We start from the raw sequence: 14,842 nt of genomic DNA, 5'->3' as shown, positions 1-14,842 counted from the left end.
TAGAAACATTCATTGCGCCCTAAAACTTTCACATGCCAACTTTGGTTTCGTTTGATTGATTAATTTCCGAGTAATGCAAAAAATTGTGTTTCATTTGTATGGCAGCCCCCTCTAAGAGAGGGGGAAGGAGTATCTTATCACCATAGAAATATTCATTGCACCCTAAAACTTTCACATGCCAACTTTGGTTTCGTTTGCTTGGTTAATTTCCGAGTAATGCAGAAATTTGTGTTTCATTTGTATGGCAGCCCCCCCTTAGAGAGGGGGGAGGGGTCTCAAAATATCACGAAAACCTTCCCCGGCCGCAAAAACCCCTACATACCAATTTTCATGTCGATCGGTTCAGTAGTTTCCGAGTCTATAAGAATCAGACAGACAGACAGACATCACTCCATTTTTATATATATATATAGATAGATAGGAATTGAAAAAATAAACTTCTCCGAGAAAAAAATGAGTTTTTTATTAATTTGGAAATCGTTTCGTGGGCTCCTAAATAGAAAATCCAACAAGTAAGGGGAATATCATCACCGATCACATAGATGTCGCCTTACTTTTCGTACACATTCCGTATTGTAGCTAAAATGACCGACATGAAGAAGTCTTTACTCTTATGAGTAAAATTTATGGAACATGTATTCAGTATCGACCAAATTACGGAAAAAACGAAAGGCGTATGAATTTGGTTCTTTTGTAATTCAAAACTGTCATGATGCTCACCGAAACTATTGCTACGCTTCAAGTTGAACTTTCATTCACGTATCAATTACAAAAAGTAAGTAAAGCTTTAAAGGATGCCAAGAGAGGCTGCATTCTTAACATTTCGAAACACCGAATCAATAATTAGCCGCCACTCGCCCTCAACACCGTCACCGTCTGGCTCTGACATTGAACTATTCCGAAGCCGGTGGTGTGGTCCACCGGAGCGTGGAGGCAAAACAAACCACAGAGCTTTAATTCGACCCGAAACAGAATCCATTGATTTGGTGCAAGTTTTTCTTCGCCCTGGAGAAAAAAAACTACAGCACTTCCACTTCAAGGATATCGATCCGTGTCCTTCGTCGTCGTCGTCGTCGTCTTACGTCGTCTTACGTTGCCCATCAAGTGTGTCCTTTTCTGCTGCGTGCGTGGAACCGACCAACACTCACCCTCCGATCTCGCTCCGTTCCTTGCCGTTGTCCACCATTCCTTTGACTATGTTTAGTACTACAATCCGCCGAGGAGCGAACACACGAGTGAGCGAGTGAGTGAGTGGATGAGTAAATGAACGAATGAATGAAGCCAAGTAGAAAAAAAGGAATTAATGGAGGTTGTGGTTCGGGGGGAAGGGATGCCGGTTGGAACGGGCGAAAGAATCATCTGTTAAAGACATCCAACGCAGACAGATACGATGGGTGGTTGAAGAGTCGAAACATGGGGAGGATAACAGGCGACGCTATGCAACGTAATTTCAAGGTGGTGGCGCTAAATTGTAGCCACATTCACATTAGGCCCATGCTATGAGAAAATAGAAAACCTTATCTGAATAAGCACTAGTTATAATTTTTTTTTTCAATCTGTATTATAGTGATTTTCAACTCATTTGGCTGGTTCGTCCCTTTTACTTCCATTTTTGGAAGAATGTCGGGAGTGAGAATTGAACTCGTGACCTCCAGCGTGAGAGGCATTGATGTTACCACTACACCAGATCGCCTCCTCTACTAGTTATAACATAAATTCTTTGAAACGATTTTTTTTGCATTAACCTTTGAGAAAGGCGAGTTTAAAAAACTACATAATTATATTTAAAATATTTTAGGTTTCACTGTTTTTTTTTTTTTTTTGTTTATTGAGATATCTTCGCCCGATGAGCCAGGCTTGTGCGAACCATTGATGGTAAACACCAAAATGAATGTGCTAAATAATTACGAAGTAATTACTGGAGGTCGGGTCAAAACCACACCCCGGCTTTTCCCAGATAACGGCATGCCTGCAGGAACAGGTAGATCCAATTTATTTTTCTTACTAGCTGACCCGACAAACGTTGCTCTGCAACATAATTTTTTTCTAGTGAATATTTTTGTAGTTATATAAAAAATAACTAATGTATTTTAAGTATATTTGTATGTTTTAACGATCTATAAAATTAATCGATTGTGATCTATCTAATAGAACGAATGAAATGATTTAAACGAAATGATGTTTATGCTGCCCTAAATGACGGTATGCATTGTCATTGGGCGGTCACATTTATAGCTTGTGGGTCCCGTTTATGAATGGGTTAATTAAAGATACACCAGAGAACTTCATTGGAGCTGATGTACCGACCATTATCGAAGTGCATTATTTCGCCGATCGTCGAACAATCGAGTAGTATTCACATCGGTATTATGAATTAGAAACACAGTCACATTACTTCCAGACCATTATCAGTATTTCTTCGTTGATATAGTGGATACTAGCGGACTTTCGTCCCGCCCAAAATTTGTTTTTTGACATCCGGCAATCCTTTTTTTGGTATTGATAGAAGAAGATATAGGGATGCGTTTCATCACATTAAAATCCATTTCCAGTTTCGAACAAAGATCAATTTCGTTAGCGCGAACATCAAATGGACTAACAGCACTTGTCACTATGTAATTGTAGAACATATGGGAATTTAATTCTCCGAATTTTCCCTTTTTCCTTCAGAGTTTTCCGAAAATTTTCAATTGTCATGTTTGGAGGGGTGTCATACCATCATAGAAACATTTCTCGTACCCAAAAACCATCACTTCCCAAATTGTGCTTGATTAGTTCTCGAGTAATGCAGAAATTTGTGTTTCATTTGTATGGCAGCCCCCCCCTTAGAGAGGGGGTTGGAGAATCTAACCACCATAGAAACATTTATTGCACCCTAATACCTCAATATGCCCAATTTGGTTTCATTTGCTTGAATAATTCTAGAGTAATGCAGAAATTTGTGTTTCATTTGTATGGCAGACCACCACCCCCCCCCCCCCCCCCCCTTAGAGAGGGGGGAGGGGTCTCAAACTATCACGAAAAACCTTCCCCGACCCCAAAAACCCCTACATACCAATTTTCATGTTGATCGGTTCAGTAGTTTCCGAGTCCATAAGAATCAGACAGACAGACAGAAATTCATTTTTATATATATATATATAGAAGATAGAAGATCCGCCTGCGTTTGTGATCCTATATTACATTTTCTATCTGCCATGCAAGGGGATACACATTTCAGATGAACCATGGTCAATTTATATTTGTGATAATACTAATCAAACATATTCCGGAAACTAATTGGTCAACATTTGCATTCTGAAATCCGGCAACCCTTCCTTGACACAAAACAAACGTCAAAATAATACATTCGTATTTGTAAAGCAAATTAATTTTCCATCAGAATTTGGGATTGTTGAAACTTGGATGAAAAATATTACTCGATGTTATTTGAATGCTTAGGAGACATATTCCTGATCCTAATTTAAATATAAATTTCCACCAAAACTGTATCCATAATATAAAATCGTTGTCAGACACAATTTCGGCTCAAGTTTTTCCCCACTTGCAAAGAATGTGTTACGCTACCACATAGAACGCATATTTGTTTATTCCACCCGAAAATCCGTTACCATTTTCGCTCCACAGAAATGGAACTCAAAGCTTAATGTTGTCGAATTGTGTGCCAAGTCTGCTACCTTTACACTACTCGATGGAACTTGACGCGAACGAATTACGGAATGTAAAATTGCGATCTGTCAGGACAATTCAGACTCGATCAGACTTCAGAATAAGGGTGAGTATATGATATGTAGACGAATCAAGGATTTCCGGGAAAATCACACCTCAGAACGTTTTCTAACCCTCTAACGAAACTAAAATGTTTGAACAATTCAGTTGTCATTCAACCGCGTATTATTGTAATAAAGGTCATTGGAGGTTTTATTTTTTGCTGGAACACACGTGCTGTCATGACGATGCATTGTATTCAAGCCTGCCAATAGCGAGCGAAGGCTGTCCCGGCGTTGCTCATGACAGCATCTTGCAAGTGAATGTATTTTTTCTCACGTCGCTTCTGTATATTGTATCGTAGGAATTGCGATCGTTCGCTATCTACCTTCGTGTACACTTGACCATGAATTGTAGACATAATCACGACATCGTCCTGATCGCATCGAATCACATAAAAATTCCTCCACCACCAGGTCCACCGGTCGGGTTAGGACCGCCTCCCCCTATAGGATGGACTTTTGGAATAGGATCCCAGAGGAAAATGAAAAGTATTCAGGATAATAACTAACATAAAAAAAATTCATATTTGACACACTTTATTGATTTCGTGACGTGACAACGCTTTGTGAAGAAAATATATTTGAAAAATTATTTTTTTTTTATTCTGAAAACAATATATTAATAGCTCTACAATTTCCAACAAGTCGTCCATACATTGGAAGATGGGAAATTTTACAGAGAAAAAGTTTTTCTAAAAAAAACTAATTTTTTTATAAGAAAAAATTACTAACCCTTATTTTAATCCTTATTTTAATTACTAATCCTTATTTTACTTTAATTATATTACTTACTCGGCATAGTTTTAGATCCTCTTAAAATATGAACATTCGTCGAGAACGTCAACTTTATATCTTTTATAGTTTCTGGAATATAAGACATTATTGTATGAAGTTTCTTGAAAAAATAATGGTTTACTCGTAAAATTTTTGTGTGTAAATTCTCGTGTTTAAAATTTTCTTCACGTGTTTTTGATTAGTAAAAAGTTTTCGAAACATGTAAATCGCAATAATTCATACACAAAAATGTTACGAGTTAAACATTAATACAGTCAACTCTCCCTTACTCGATGTTCTGTAACTCGATATTTTCCCTAACTCGATGAATTTCATGGCACCTTTGATTTTACATGCATTCTTTTCTCCCTAACTCGATACCTCCCTTACTCGATGCCTCTCTTACTCGATGGGCTTTGTTTCATTTTTCCATGGATTTTTACCTCGCTAACTCGATTGATTTTCGCGTACTTGTTTTTGTGCGTTTCTAGCTGTCATTTCAATTGCTCTTGAAAGTGAAGACGAAGTGTTCGTATTATCAAAGATTTTTTTTTTCAAGTATGGAAAACCAGGGAAAACCTTTCAAGCGAACGATTAAAACGCTAACCATAGCGCAACGTTTGAGCATCATCGAGCAGGTCGAAAAGTATGGGCGAAAGGTGTCTGAAGTTGCAAAAGATTTCAGTATTGCACAAAGTACGGTGTCAACACTATTCAAGCAAAAGGAAAAATGGCATCGGATGGGAAAATTGAATGTGGACAAAAAGCATATAAGGTTGGTTGGGAACGAGAAGCTGGAACGGTCAATGGAAATTTTTGTCAATCAAGCCAGAGAGAATAATTTACCTGTCTCAGGTTCTATTCTTCGGGAGAAGGCTTGCGAATTTGCCCAGAAACTGGGAATTCCCAATTTTACAGGAAGTTCTGGATGGCTAAGTAATTTTTTAAAACAGCAAAAGATGACATTTCGGAAGCTATGTGGCGAGAGTGCAAGTGTAGATCTCAGTGTAACGGACAACTGGATTTCGCAAACCCTACCCAGTATAATCGCCGAGTATGATGCACGTGATATCTACAATGCAGACGAAACAGGACTTTTCTACAGATGTTTGCCAGACAAAACATTTGCATTTCGATCAGAAACTTGCCACGGAGGAAAATATTCGAAACAACGTCTGACAGTCATGTGTGCAACCCACATGGACGGAAGCGATAAACTACCATTGCTGGTCATTGGAAAAAGTTAAAACCCACGGTGTTTCAAAAAGAAGAAATCATTACCAGTGATATACGAGAGTAACACCAAGGCCTGGATGACCTCTATTCTTTTTGAGAAATGGATTATGCAACTTGACGAAAGATTTTCCAAAGAAAATAGAAAGGTATTGATTCGGGAATTATGTGTAATGGGAATGTATCATACTTATATCTCTTTCTCCTCAAAGGTGGTCATGTTCGTTGATAATTGTACGGCGCACCCAAAATCTCTCCAACCAAAGCTTAAATCGATAAATTTGTAGTTTTTTCCACCAAACTCTACTTCAGTAGTTCAGCCGCTGGACTTGGGCATAATCAAGAACCTGAAACAGTACTATCGCCATGAATTAGTAAAACGAAGACTGCTAGAAATGGAGGATACAACGGTATTTTTTTCCTTTTTACATTCATGTTATTCAGCACTCATACTGTATTCAAATATACTCTAGGACCCTTCAGATATATCGGTATTGGATGCAATTGAATTACTTTCACGCTCTTGGATAAACAAGGTTAAATCTGAGACTGTTCAAAATTGCTTCAGGAAAGCCGGATTTTCAATAAATGATGATGATGATATTCCGCTGGCAGAATTAATGCGTCGTGAGCTTGCTGCTGTCGACAGTGCAGTACCATTCGATTGTTCATCGTCATTTGATGAATATTACGAAATGGATCAAAACGTGATTTGCTGTGATCTAATGACTGATACCGATATACTGGAAAGTGTTGAAGAAGCTGAAAAAAACGTTGAAAATAGTAGTCCTATGGAGTTAGAGGAGGTTCAGGAAGTTTCAGCTGATTGTTTTGAAATTACACCTTCGAACGTTAAATCGAACCTAAAGAATATGTCCGAAATATTGCAATCAACTGAAAATGTTCCCGTGAAACTATTTGAACATTTCTTTGTGTTTTAACAGTTCCTGCGTGATCGTTATAATTTAGTTTGAATTACATACATAATTAATATTTTCTTTGTTAACCTAGTTCCTTTTCCATTTCTAATTCCATTTTACAATAAAATTGGCCTACTAAACAAACATCCTATGTATTTTAAATTTATATTAAAATTTGAGAAAAAAAATGTATAATAGTACATGCGTATTAGTAAATGTACTAATGCACAAAAACAAATCAATTATAGTAATATCCTGTATACGCAATGGTACCAATTATAGTAAACCCCATGTATCATAATTGGTTTATTCCTAATTGGGTCATATTTTTAAGCCCTAATATTGGGACACTTACCCTAACATCATATATTTGCAATTTGTGACATAAAAAAATATATGAAAAAATGTTCTGTATCTCGATACCTCCCTAACTCGATGGTCCCTTGGATATCGAGTTAGGGAGAATTGACTGTAGTAATTTTCCAAAGAATACACGGAAAAATTGTTATCAGAAAAACTTTTCGTATCTATTTTTTCAAAATTTTAAAAATACATGTTTACGAGAAAAATGAATTTTAATTGCGAAAATATTTTTTTCAATGATGTTTTTTATTTGTTTGATATTTTTTCAATGAAAACCGAAATAATTTCCTACATTTCATTCTTCAAACGACATTTTGTAGATCTTATAGTTTTGAAATTAAGATTATTGAAAACAAAATCAAAGCTTCAAAATACTTCGCACAAAAAAAAATCTTCAGACTTACAAAACTTTAGTCGAAGAATGAGATGTAGAAAATTATTTATGTTTTCATTAAAAATTATCAAACAAATTTTTGAAGCAAAAATTCAATGAAAACAAATATTTTGAAAATTAAAATTAATTTTTCTCGAATACTTTTTCCCTTTAAGAGTGCCCATCTTCCGATGTATGGACGACTTGTTTTGAATTGGATGGGCTATTCATATAATTTCTATTTCTATATTTGTATTCTATTTCTAGAGCTATTCATATAATTTTTTAAAATTATTTTTTTTTCAGCGAAATTAAAGAATAAAAAGTATTTTTCAATGAAAATTCAAACAATTTCCTACATTTCATCTTTTGTCCCGAATTTTGAAGGTATTATAGTTTTTGAGTCATTTTTTGTGAAAAAAAACTAGACAATTTTTTTGCCCCTTTTCAACAGTAGTCCAATTCTTTGGAATATTTCAAGTATGCAAACTTGCTTAAAAGACCGATGTGTTTAGACCCACATCGCTGCCTGAGATGACCAACGGCCAGTTGGCAGCATCATCTCAGAGTTGTCATCTCAGAGTTGATTAGAAATTCGTAAAATACATAATTTTTTGTAAATTTTGCATTTTAATGTTGTATTTTACGAATTTCTATGAGTTAGTTAGAAATTCGTGAAATACAACATTAATGTTTCTTGTAATACTAACCTAGAGCCAGCCGCGAGTAATCGGTTACATATTACTAACACAGTTGTAAGCAAACATTGCCGAATTATTGAGCTCCCGGCCCCGGCTGACGCCATATGAGCCTTTATAAAAAAACATATATTTTGAATAAAAAAAAATATTATTTAAAAATCGAAAACCGCAAAAAGTCACGTCACAAAAGTATTGGACTAGCAACAAGCGAATTCAACTGTAAAATATTCTCCAGCTGATGATTTTTGTAGGAAATTTTCTCAATTTTCCTTTACTTTTTGGAAATCGTTTGATTTACACATAAAAACGAGAAAAAAAATCTGTTTCCAGTGAGTCAAAACGTTGGCACATCACACTGGAATGGGACATTAGACTGAATGAAAATTAAAATTGTCTTTTTGGTTTATCTAATTTTCAGGAAAAATTTGGCTAAGCAACGAGGCACAATGGCATCATCCGGTGGGGATGACACAGAGCCTTGGCCAACAGCAGCCCCTGATGCCACCCGGTATGCCGCCAGGTGGATTGGGGATGACATCATTGAATCTACCTACCTCGACATCGATTTCACAGCACACAATCCCAAACAATCTGCTGTCCATTCGGGATATGATGCTGCAGAATCCGAGCCTTGGGCTGCTGAACGAGAGCAATTTGCTGCTCAAAAGAAGCATGCTGGAAGGCATGCCATCGAGTTCATTCGGAGGCTTCCCGTTAGGACCGAATCCGCTGGGGATTCCACCGACAACAAGCGGACCATCGTCATCCGCTCTCAGTCCATTGATGCACGCGATCAAAAAAGAGAAAGATGAATCCGATTCCGAGCTGAACCTTGACGAACGGAGCGCGAAACAAAATCAAACCACTCGATCGCCACCACCTCATTTCGCACATCATCCTCCGCATCATTCCCATCACCATCCTCATCCTCATCAGCAGCAGCACCAGCAGCATCATCTTCTACACCACCAACAACAGCACCACCATCACCATCAAAGACCCGTTCATCTCCCGCTAGCTCTGCATCATCATCATCCCCATCCTGCATCCCCGACGCTCTGTTCGTCCTCGGTGTCCATGCTTCCGCCGGTGGACACAAATCCGTCTACGTTAGCGGCAGCAGCAGCAGCAGTAACGGTGTCATCATATCAACATCAAAGACATCAAAGAGCCTCCGAAGAACGTGAGTTGAATTTCAATACGCTGCCGCCGCCATCACCAGCAGTGATGCAGCCGCAGCATCCGCAGACCCAGACCAAATCGGCAACGGCGGGCTCCGGTTCCCAGCCTTGTCCGCCGCTCAAAACCGAACAGCGAGATGAACTTGAGCCACATACCAACCATCATCAGCATCTTCACCATCGCCATCATCATCATCAGCACCATCACCAGCATCATCTCGCCCACCATTCCCTGACAGAACAGTCGCAGACGCAGCATCTCGCGCAGCATCCATCACCAAATCGGTCAGAACCGGGTGATAACGATAACCACAACAGCAACAACGCTAATAACAACAATGACGGTGATGATGATGATGATGATGAGGACGAAGACGACAACGGCATCGAAGGCGATGATGATGATGACTGCATGGGTGGCAATGGTGGTGCAGCCCCATCATCATCATCACTATCATCTGCAGCAATCGCAGCAGCAGTGGGCCACGAGTCGAGCGCCATCCAAGCAGCGAAGGAGCTAAATCTAACTCGGCTAAAGTCATCATCACCTGGTGAGTTCATAAAAAATTACTTTTTACTACTCATTTTCGCTCATTTTGCCGCCCGTGAGTTGATTATTTCACACGGCAGCGCACCCCCAAAGGCGACGTGGCGCTCGGTTCGCCGCGGATGCTTCGTCCACATTTGGGAGGAGTATTAATATGTGTCAGCCAGACAGTTTTTTCCCCGCGGCAAGTCTACCGTGTTGACCAGTCGGTGGGAGAATTGACAGAGAGAGAGAGTTCAATCAAGCGCAACGATTAAATCAACAGATTCACCATATTGTGCGCATTCATACATTATTCAAAGCCAGCTTCCAAGATGCCATTTACCATCAAGATAACTCAACGATATGCTAATGCGAGAGGGGATCAAACCCTTGTCTGATTACCCTCTGCCCCTTTTTCGGCCCAATCGCATCGTTTTAAAGTCCGATTTTACATCGTCCCCTCCCCCTGGATGGCTGTCACAAACAAAAAACCCCTCCAACGCTTCAATGACTGCAATGGCTGAGCCGAACAGATGAAGCACAAGAGAAAACAATTTAAATTCAAATCCTCACAACTTCCGCATTCTGTTTCGCATTGTTCGGCCGTGTAGTTCGCTCGCCCCGAGTCGACAGCGGACGGACGACTCTAATCGAATCTGAAGGGTTGATTTGTGCCGTGATTGATTCGAAATTTACGACCACCCCCGACCCGCAGCCCAACTCGCCGGAAGTTTACATATCCCATAAGCTCTCGAGGCAAAAAAAAAAGAAAACAAAACCTGACAATGCCCTGCGAATATAAATCACATGCAATAAACATGATGAAAGCGAAATCCGGTGTCCGGTGCGTCCACAAGAAGAGGGGAAGAGGAAAATGTCTCAATTTTTAAGGAAATTACCATCCACCACCGGTCCGGGCCGGTGGACCGGTCGAAAGAGCCCCAAGGCACCCTCGAGAGTCGGTTAGCCTGAAAAGATCCCGGCTAACTCGGAGAAGGAGATGATTTAGAGTGAAATAAATTGTGACGACATCTTGGAGTGACACACGCACACTCATACTCAGTCACATTGAGAAGGCTTTTACGGAAGAATATGTTTGGTGCTTAAGCAGATGAATTTTTCCGGGCGACCCTTTTTGAGTGGGAAGGTCACACAGTTTTCGATAGGGGTGGTGGGATGTAAAGATGTTGTAAGGACATGTTAATAAATGTACCTGTGTTTAGTGTGGCATTTGCAAAAAAGTCGAAGCCCTTCATCGTTACCATATGTTACGATCGTGTGAACTTTGGAAATAGATAACAATTTTCCAATATTGAGCAACATTTCATACATATTACAATTGTTGTCACAGGGTTCCAAAAATAAAACTGATAATTCAAAAACATTTCTTCGCAAAAAATTAGGAATGTACACATATAAGCGATTTTACCGATTTGGCCATCAATTATGATTTATGACAATCAAAAGCGTCTTTTACATAAATAGAGAATTAGAGAGAGTTAAGAATTAAGAGAATTGAGAGAACGAAGAGAATTAAGAGCATTATGACAAATAAGAGATATAAGATAATCAAAAGAATCAAGAGAAATAATAGAAATAATAAAATTAAGAGAATTGAGAAGATTGAGAGAATTAAGAAAATGAAGAGAATTTAAAAAAATAATTAAAAGAATGAAAAGAATCAACAGAATTTACAGAATTTACAGAATTAACATAATTTACAGAATTAGGAGAGTTGAGAGAATTGGAAAAAATAAGAAAATTAAGAAAACAGGGAAATTGAAGGAAATTAATTTTTGTTAGATGACTAAGAAAACTAGGAAAATTAATAAAATTAATAAAATTAAGAAAAATACGAAAATTAATAAAATTAATAAAATTAAGAAAATTAAGAAAATTAAGAAAATTAAGAAAATTAAGAAAATTAAGAAAATTAAGAAAATTAAGAAAATTGAGAAAATCGAGAAAATTAAAAAAAATAAGAAAATTTAGAAAATTAAGAAAATTTAAAAAATAAGAATATTAAAAAATTAAGAAAATAAAGTAAATTAAAAAAATTAAGAAAAATGAGCAAATTATGTAAATTTAGAAAATTAAAAAAAAGTAAGAAAATTATGAAAATTAGTCATAAATCAGCCGAAAACAGGAAATTTTGACGCGACCTTGGTACATATGATTTGTACATATTATGGAAGATACCCAAAATTACAATTTTCATTATCATATGACTAATTTCAGCTGAGACTGATTTTTGACGAAGGCGTATTCAAAATCATTGATCTTTTTTTTTAAAAAAAACCGTAACTGAAAATCCAGATGTCTGTTTCAAATGTGATGTTCGACAACGGTGTTGAAAAAATAAATGAACTATATAGCAAAAGTAACATTTTAAATACAATGTTGAATGATCTTACTCAAAATTGGAATTGAATATTTAAAAACTTTTATATCTTATCTTATTTGTTGTATATTTTTATTGACCCCTTTTAAACCCCTTCCAAAGTTTGACGTATAGTGGTGTTGTGGTAAACTAACCAAAATGGAGATTTTTTGAAAATTTATGAAATTGTAACCATTTAAGAAAAGTAACATCGAAAATGAAGTCTGCATGCGATTCTATATGAAAACCCAATGTCCTGGAAAAAAGGTTATGAAGATGGTGATTTTTCGAGCGACATAGCATGCGCTGCCATAACTATTTCTCAAATAGTGACGTCAGTCGATGTGTTTATCTTTGATTGCCCACCTCATCCATGTGAAAATGCTATTTTCAGGAAGTAATTTATCAATTAAAAACGTACATTTTTTTTAGCATTCTCGCAGAATATGAGGCTAATGTGATAGTGTGCGGTGAATATTTGTGGAATCACGTCGAAAAAGACGAATAAAAGTGATATTTCCATGTGCCATTTTCACTCCCCCACGTTCATAGAAACAAACAAACTTTCATTATATTAACGTTACGAAGTAGGTGTTTTGAAGGCATTCAGTGTCGGCGTGTATGTTGTGAGGAAATAATCGGCAATCAATCAAAATTTCACCGAAAATGTTACTGATTTCAAGAACTAAGTATACGATGGCTGTCTGGACCTTTTTACCACATAAATAATCGTAATAAGCCACGATACAATCGTCATCTGTTAAAAAACAAACAGTTGAATGATTTCATGAGAATTTTGGCTTAAATTATCATGCAATCGTGAGAAATTTCAACATTGTTTTGTTTCTTCCATATAAATGCAATATTGAATGCAAATAATTACGACACGATATTTTGCTTGCCAATACAGATATACTTCGCCTACTGCTCCACCTCTATATGTACCTCATTGATGAAAACCTATATTTCACATTTACAAGTAAATCAGTAAACCAATAGTTTACCAATAAAAATATACAAAAAAAAAACAAAGTGTTTGATCAAGTTTTTAAAAAAATCGGAGATGGTCGATCCAACGGCCGGCTGATTTTTATGTTGGTCTTAAGTTTTGTTTTGGGTTTAAAAAGTAAATAATAGAAAACACGAACAACAAGAGAAAATCTATTGCCTTTTTTAACATTTGCTCACAAATGCTCAATATAATATAGTCAACCGAAAGCCACCTACATTGCTTGAAGGTTGCTAGAGTTGTACCAGTATATTTGTGGGACTGCTTGTGAATCGATAGCTCGATTTTTCTAATAACGATAATATTCTCTACATGTTTCAGTATGGATTTAGACGTAGGTGTAGCACCTTAACTACCATCACTGAGCATGTAGTTGAGCTAATTGATGGAATAGATCATGAAATGGTTGTTGGTGGTATGCTTCTAGTTCTCAGGAAGGCATTCGACACGATAGATTACAAAATATCCCTAGAAATGCTGAATATTTATGGAATGGGATAGCGAACGACCTCGTCAGTAGTTATCTCTCCGGCAGACAACAATATTTAACCCTTAATTATGCTAAAAGCACGCTGAGCAAAGAGCAAATGAATATTGGCATACCTCAAGGAAGTATAATTGGACCTCTACTATTCTTGATGTACTTCAGGTAATCTGACTTTGAAAGGAACAGTCACAGCATTATTTTATATTGTGACTCGAGATCAGTAATTACATCAATGGAAAACGGTTTTTCATTCACCAAGGAATGAACTAATTATTTCTACAGACTCTTAAATCTTTTCCCAATTTTCCCAAAGTGTCCACGCAGATTCTAATTTCAAATTGGAAAAAATCTAGATTCGATGCTCATTCATTTTACGATGATTTCTTCACTCATCCATCAGTCCATATAAATATACCCAAACTCATCCGCATTTTTGACATATGCTCACAAAATTTTCGCTGCGTTTAAACGGTTAATAAATTTTAATTCCGCATGCATCCATTCACAATTGCAATACGGAAGTGAACCATTCTAATCAACCATTCTGCTGATTATTTTTTGAGCAGAACTCGAATTCTGATAGAATACAAAAATTGTTGTTTTTATGTGAAATAATTTTGAGCGTGGGTAAGATCGACGCCCTGTGGGAGTAAAGGCGACACTGAATACTTGCTACAATAACTACTAATAGGTAATCCAAATACTATATGGACACTTTTAGGTGGGGGAGGGAATAGTTGCAGAAGGGTGCGTTTTACCATTTTACTGACACCTGTGAAACACAAACAACGTGTCGGTTTTACCCTAACTGAAAGTGTCGGTACTACCCCGAATGGAATCGAAATTTTAAAACAATGTTTTTGAGTATAGATAAGCAACAAAGTATCTACAGTCTAACAAAATATATTGAGCTAAGATGACCTAAGATAATAAAAAGTATCGAATTTCCCTAAAATTTACGACTAAACCACTTGAATTACACTGGCGAAATTTTTGTTGTCGACTTCCACAGCTGTAGGGTGTCTGGATACGTAATGACAGTAATGACATCGGAAAATTTGCAAAATATTGTTTCTAATTGGACAAATCAAGGGATGTCGACTTTACCATGATTTCTCCTAC

General features: G+C 37.1%; 1 protein-coding gene across 5 annotated transcripts in view; it reads left to right on the top strand.

Moving 5' to 3' along the window:
• LOC129775895 (lateral signaling target protein 2 homolog) overlaps positions 1–14,842 on the top strand; it is a 389,728-nt gene that overhangs the window by 261,393 nt on the left and 113,493 nt on the right. For all 5 annotated transcript variants that reach the window (XM_055781116.1, XM_055781115.1, XM_055781117.1 and 2 more), the window contains one exon: positions 8,553–9,866. In XM_055781116.1, coding sequence (XP_055637091.1) covers positions 8,553–9,866 — 1,314 coding nt within the window. The remainder of the gene's footprint in view (positions 1–8,552; positions 9,867–14,842) is intronic.

This window comes from Toxorhynchites rutilus, chromosome 3, assembly GCF_029784135.1.
Source record: "Toxorhynchites rutilus septentrionalis strain SRP chromosome 3, ASM2978413v1, whole genome shotgun sequence".
In the NCBI taxonomy this organism is placed as follows: Eukaryota; Metazoa; Arthropoda; class Insecta; order Diptera; family Culicidae; genus Toxorhynchites; species Toxorhynchites rutilus.
The sequence above is the reverse complement of the archived record's forward strand: the minus strand, read 5'-3'. Positions and strand labels throughout refer to the sequence as shown.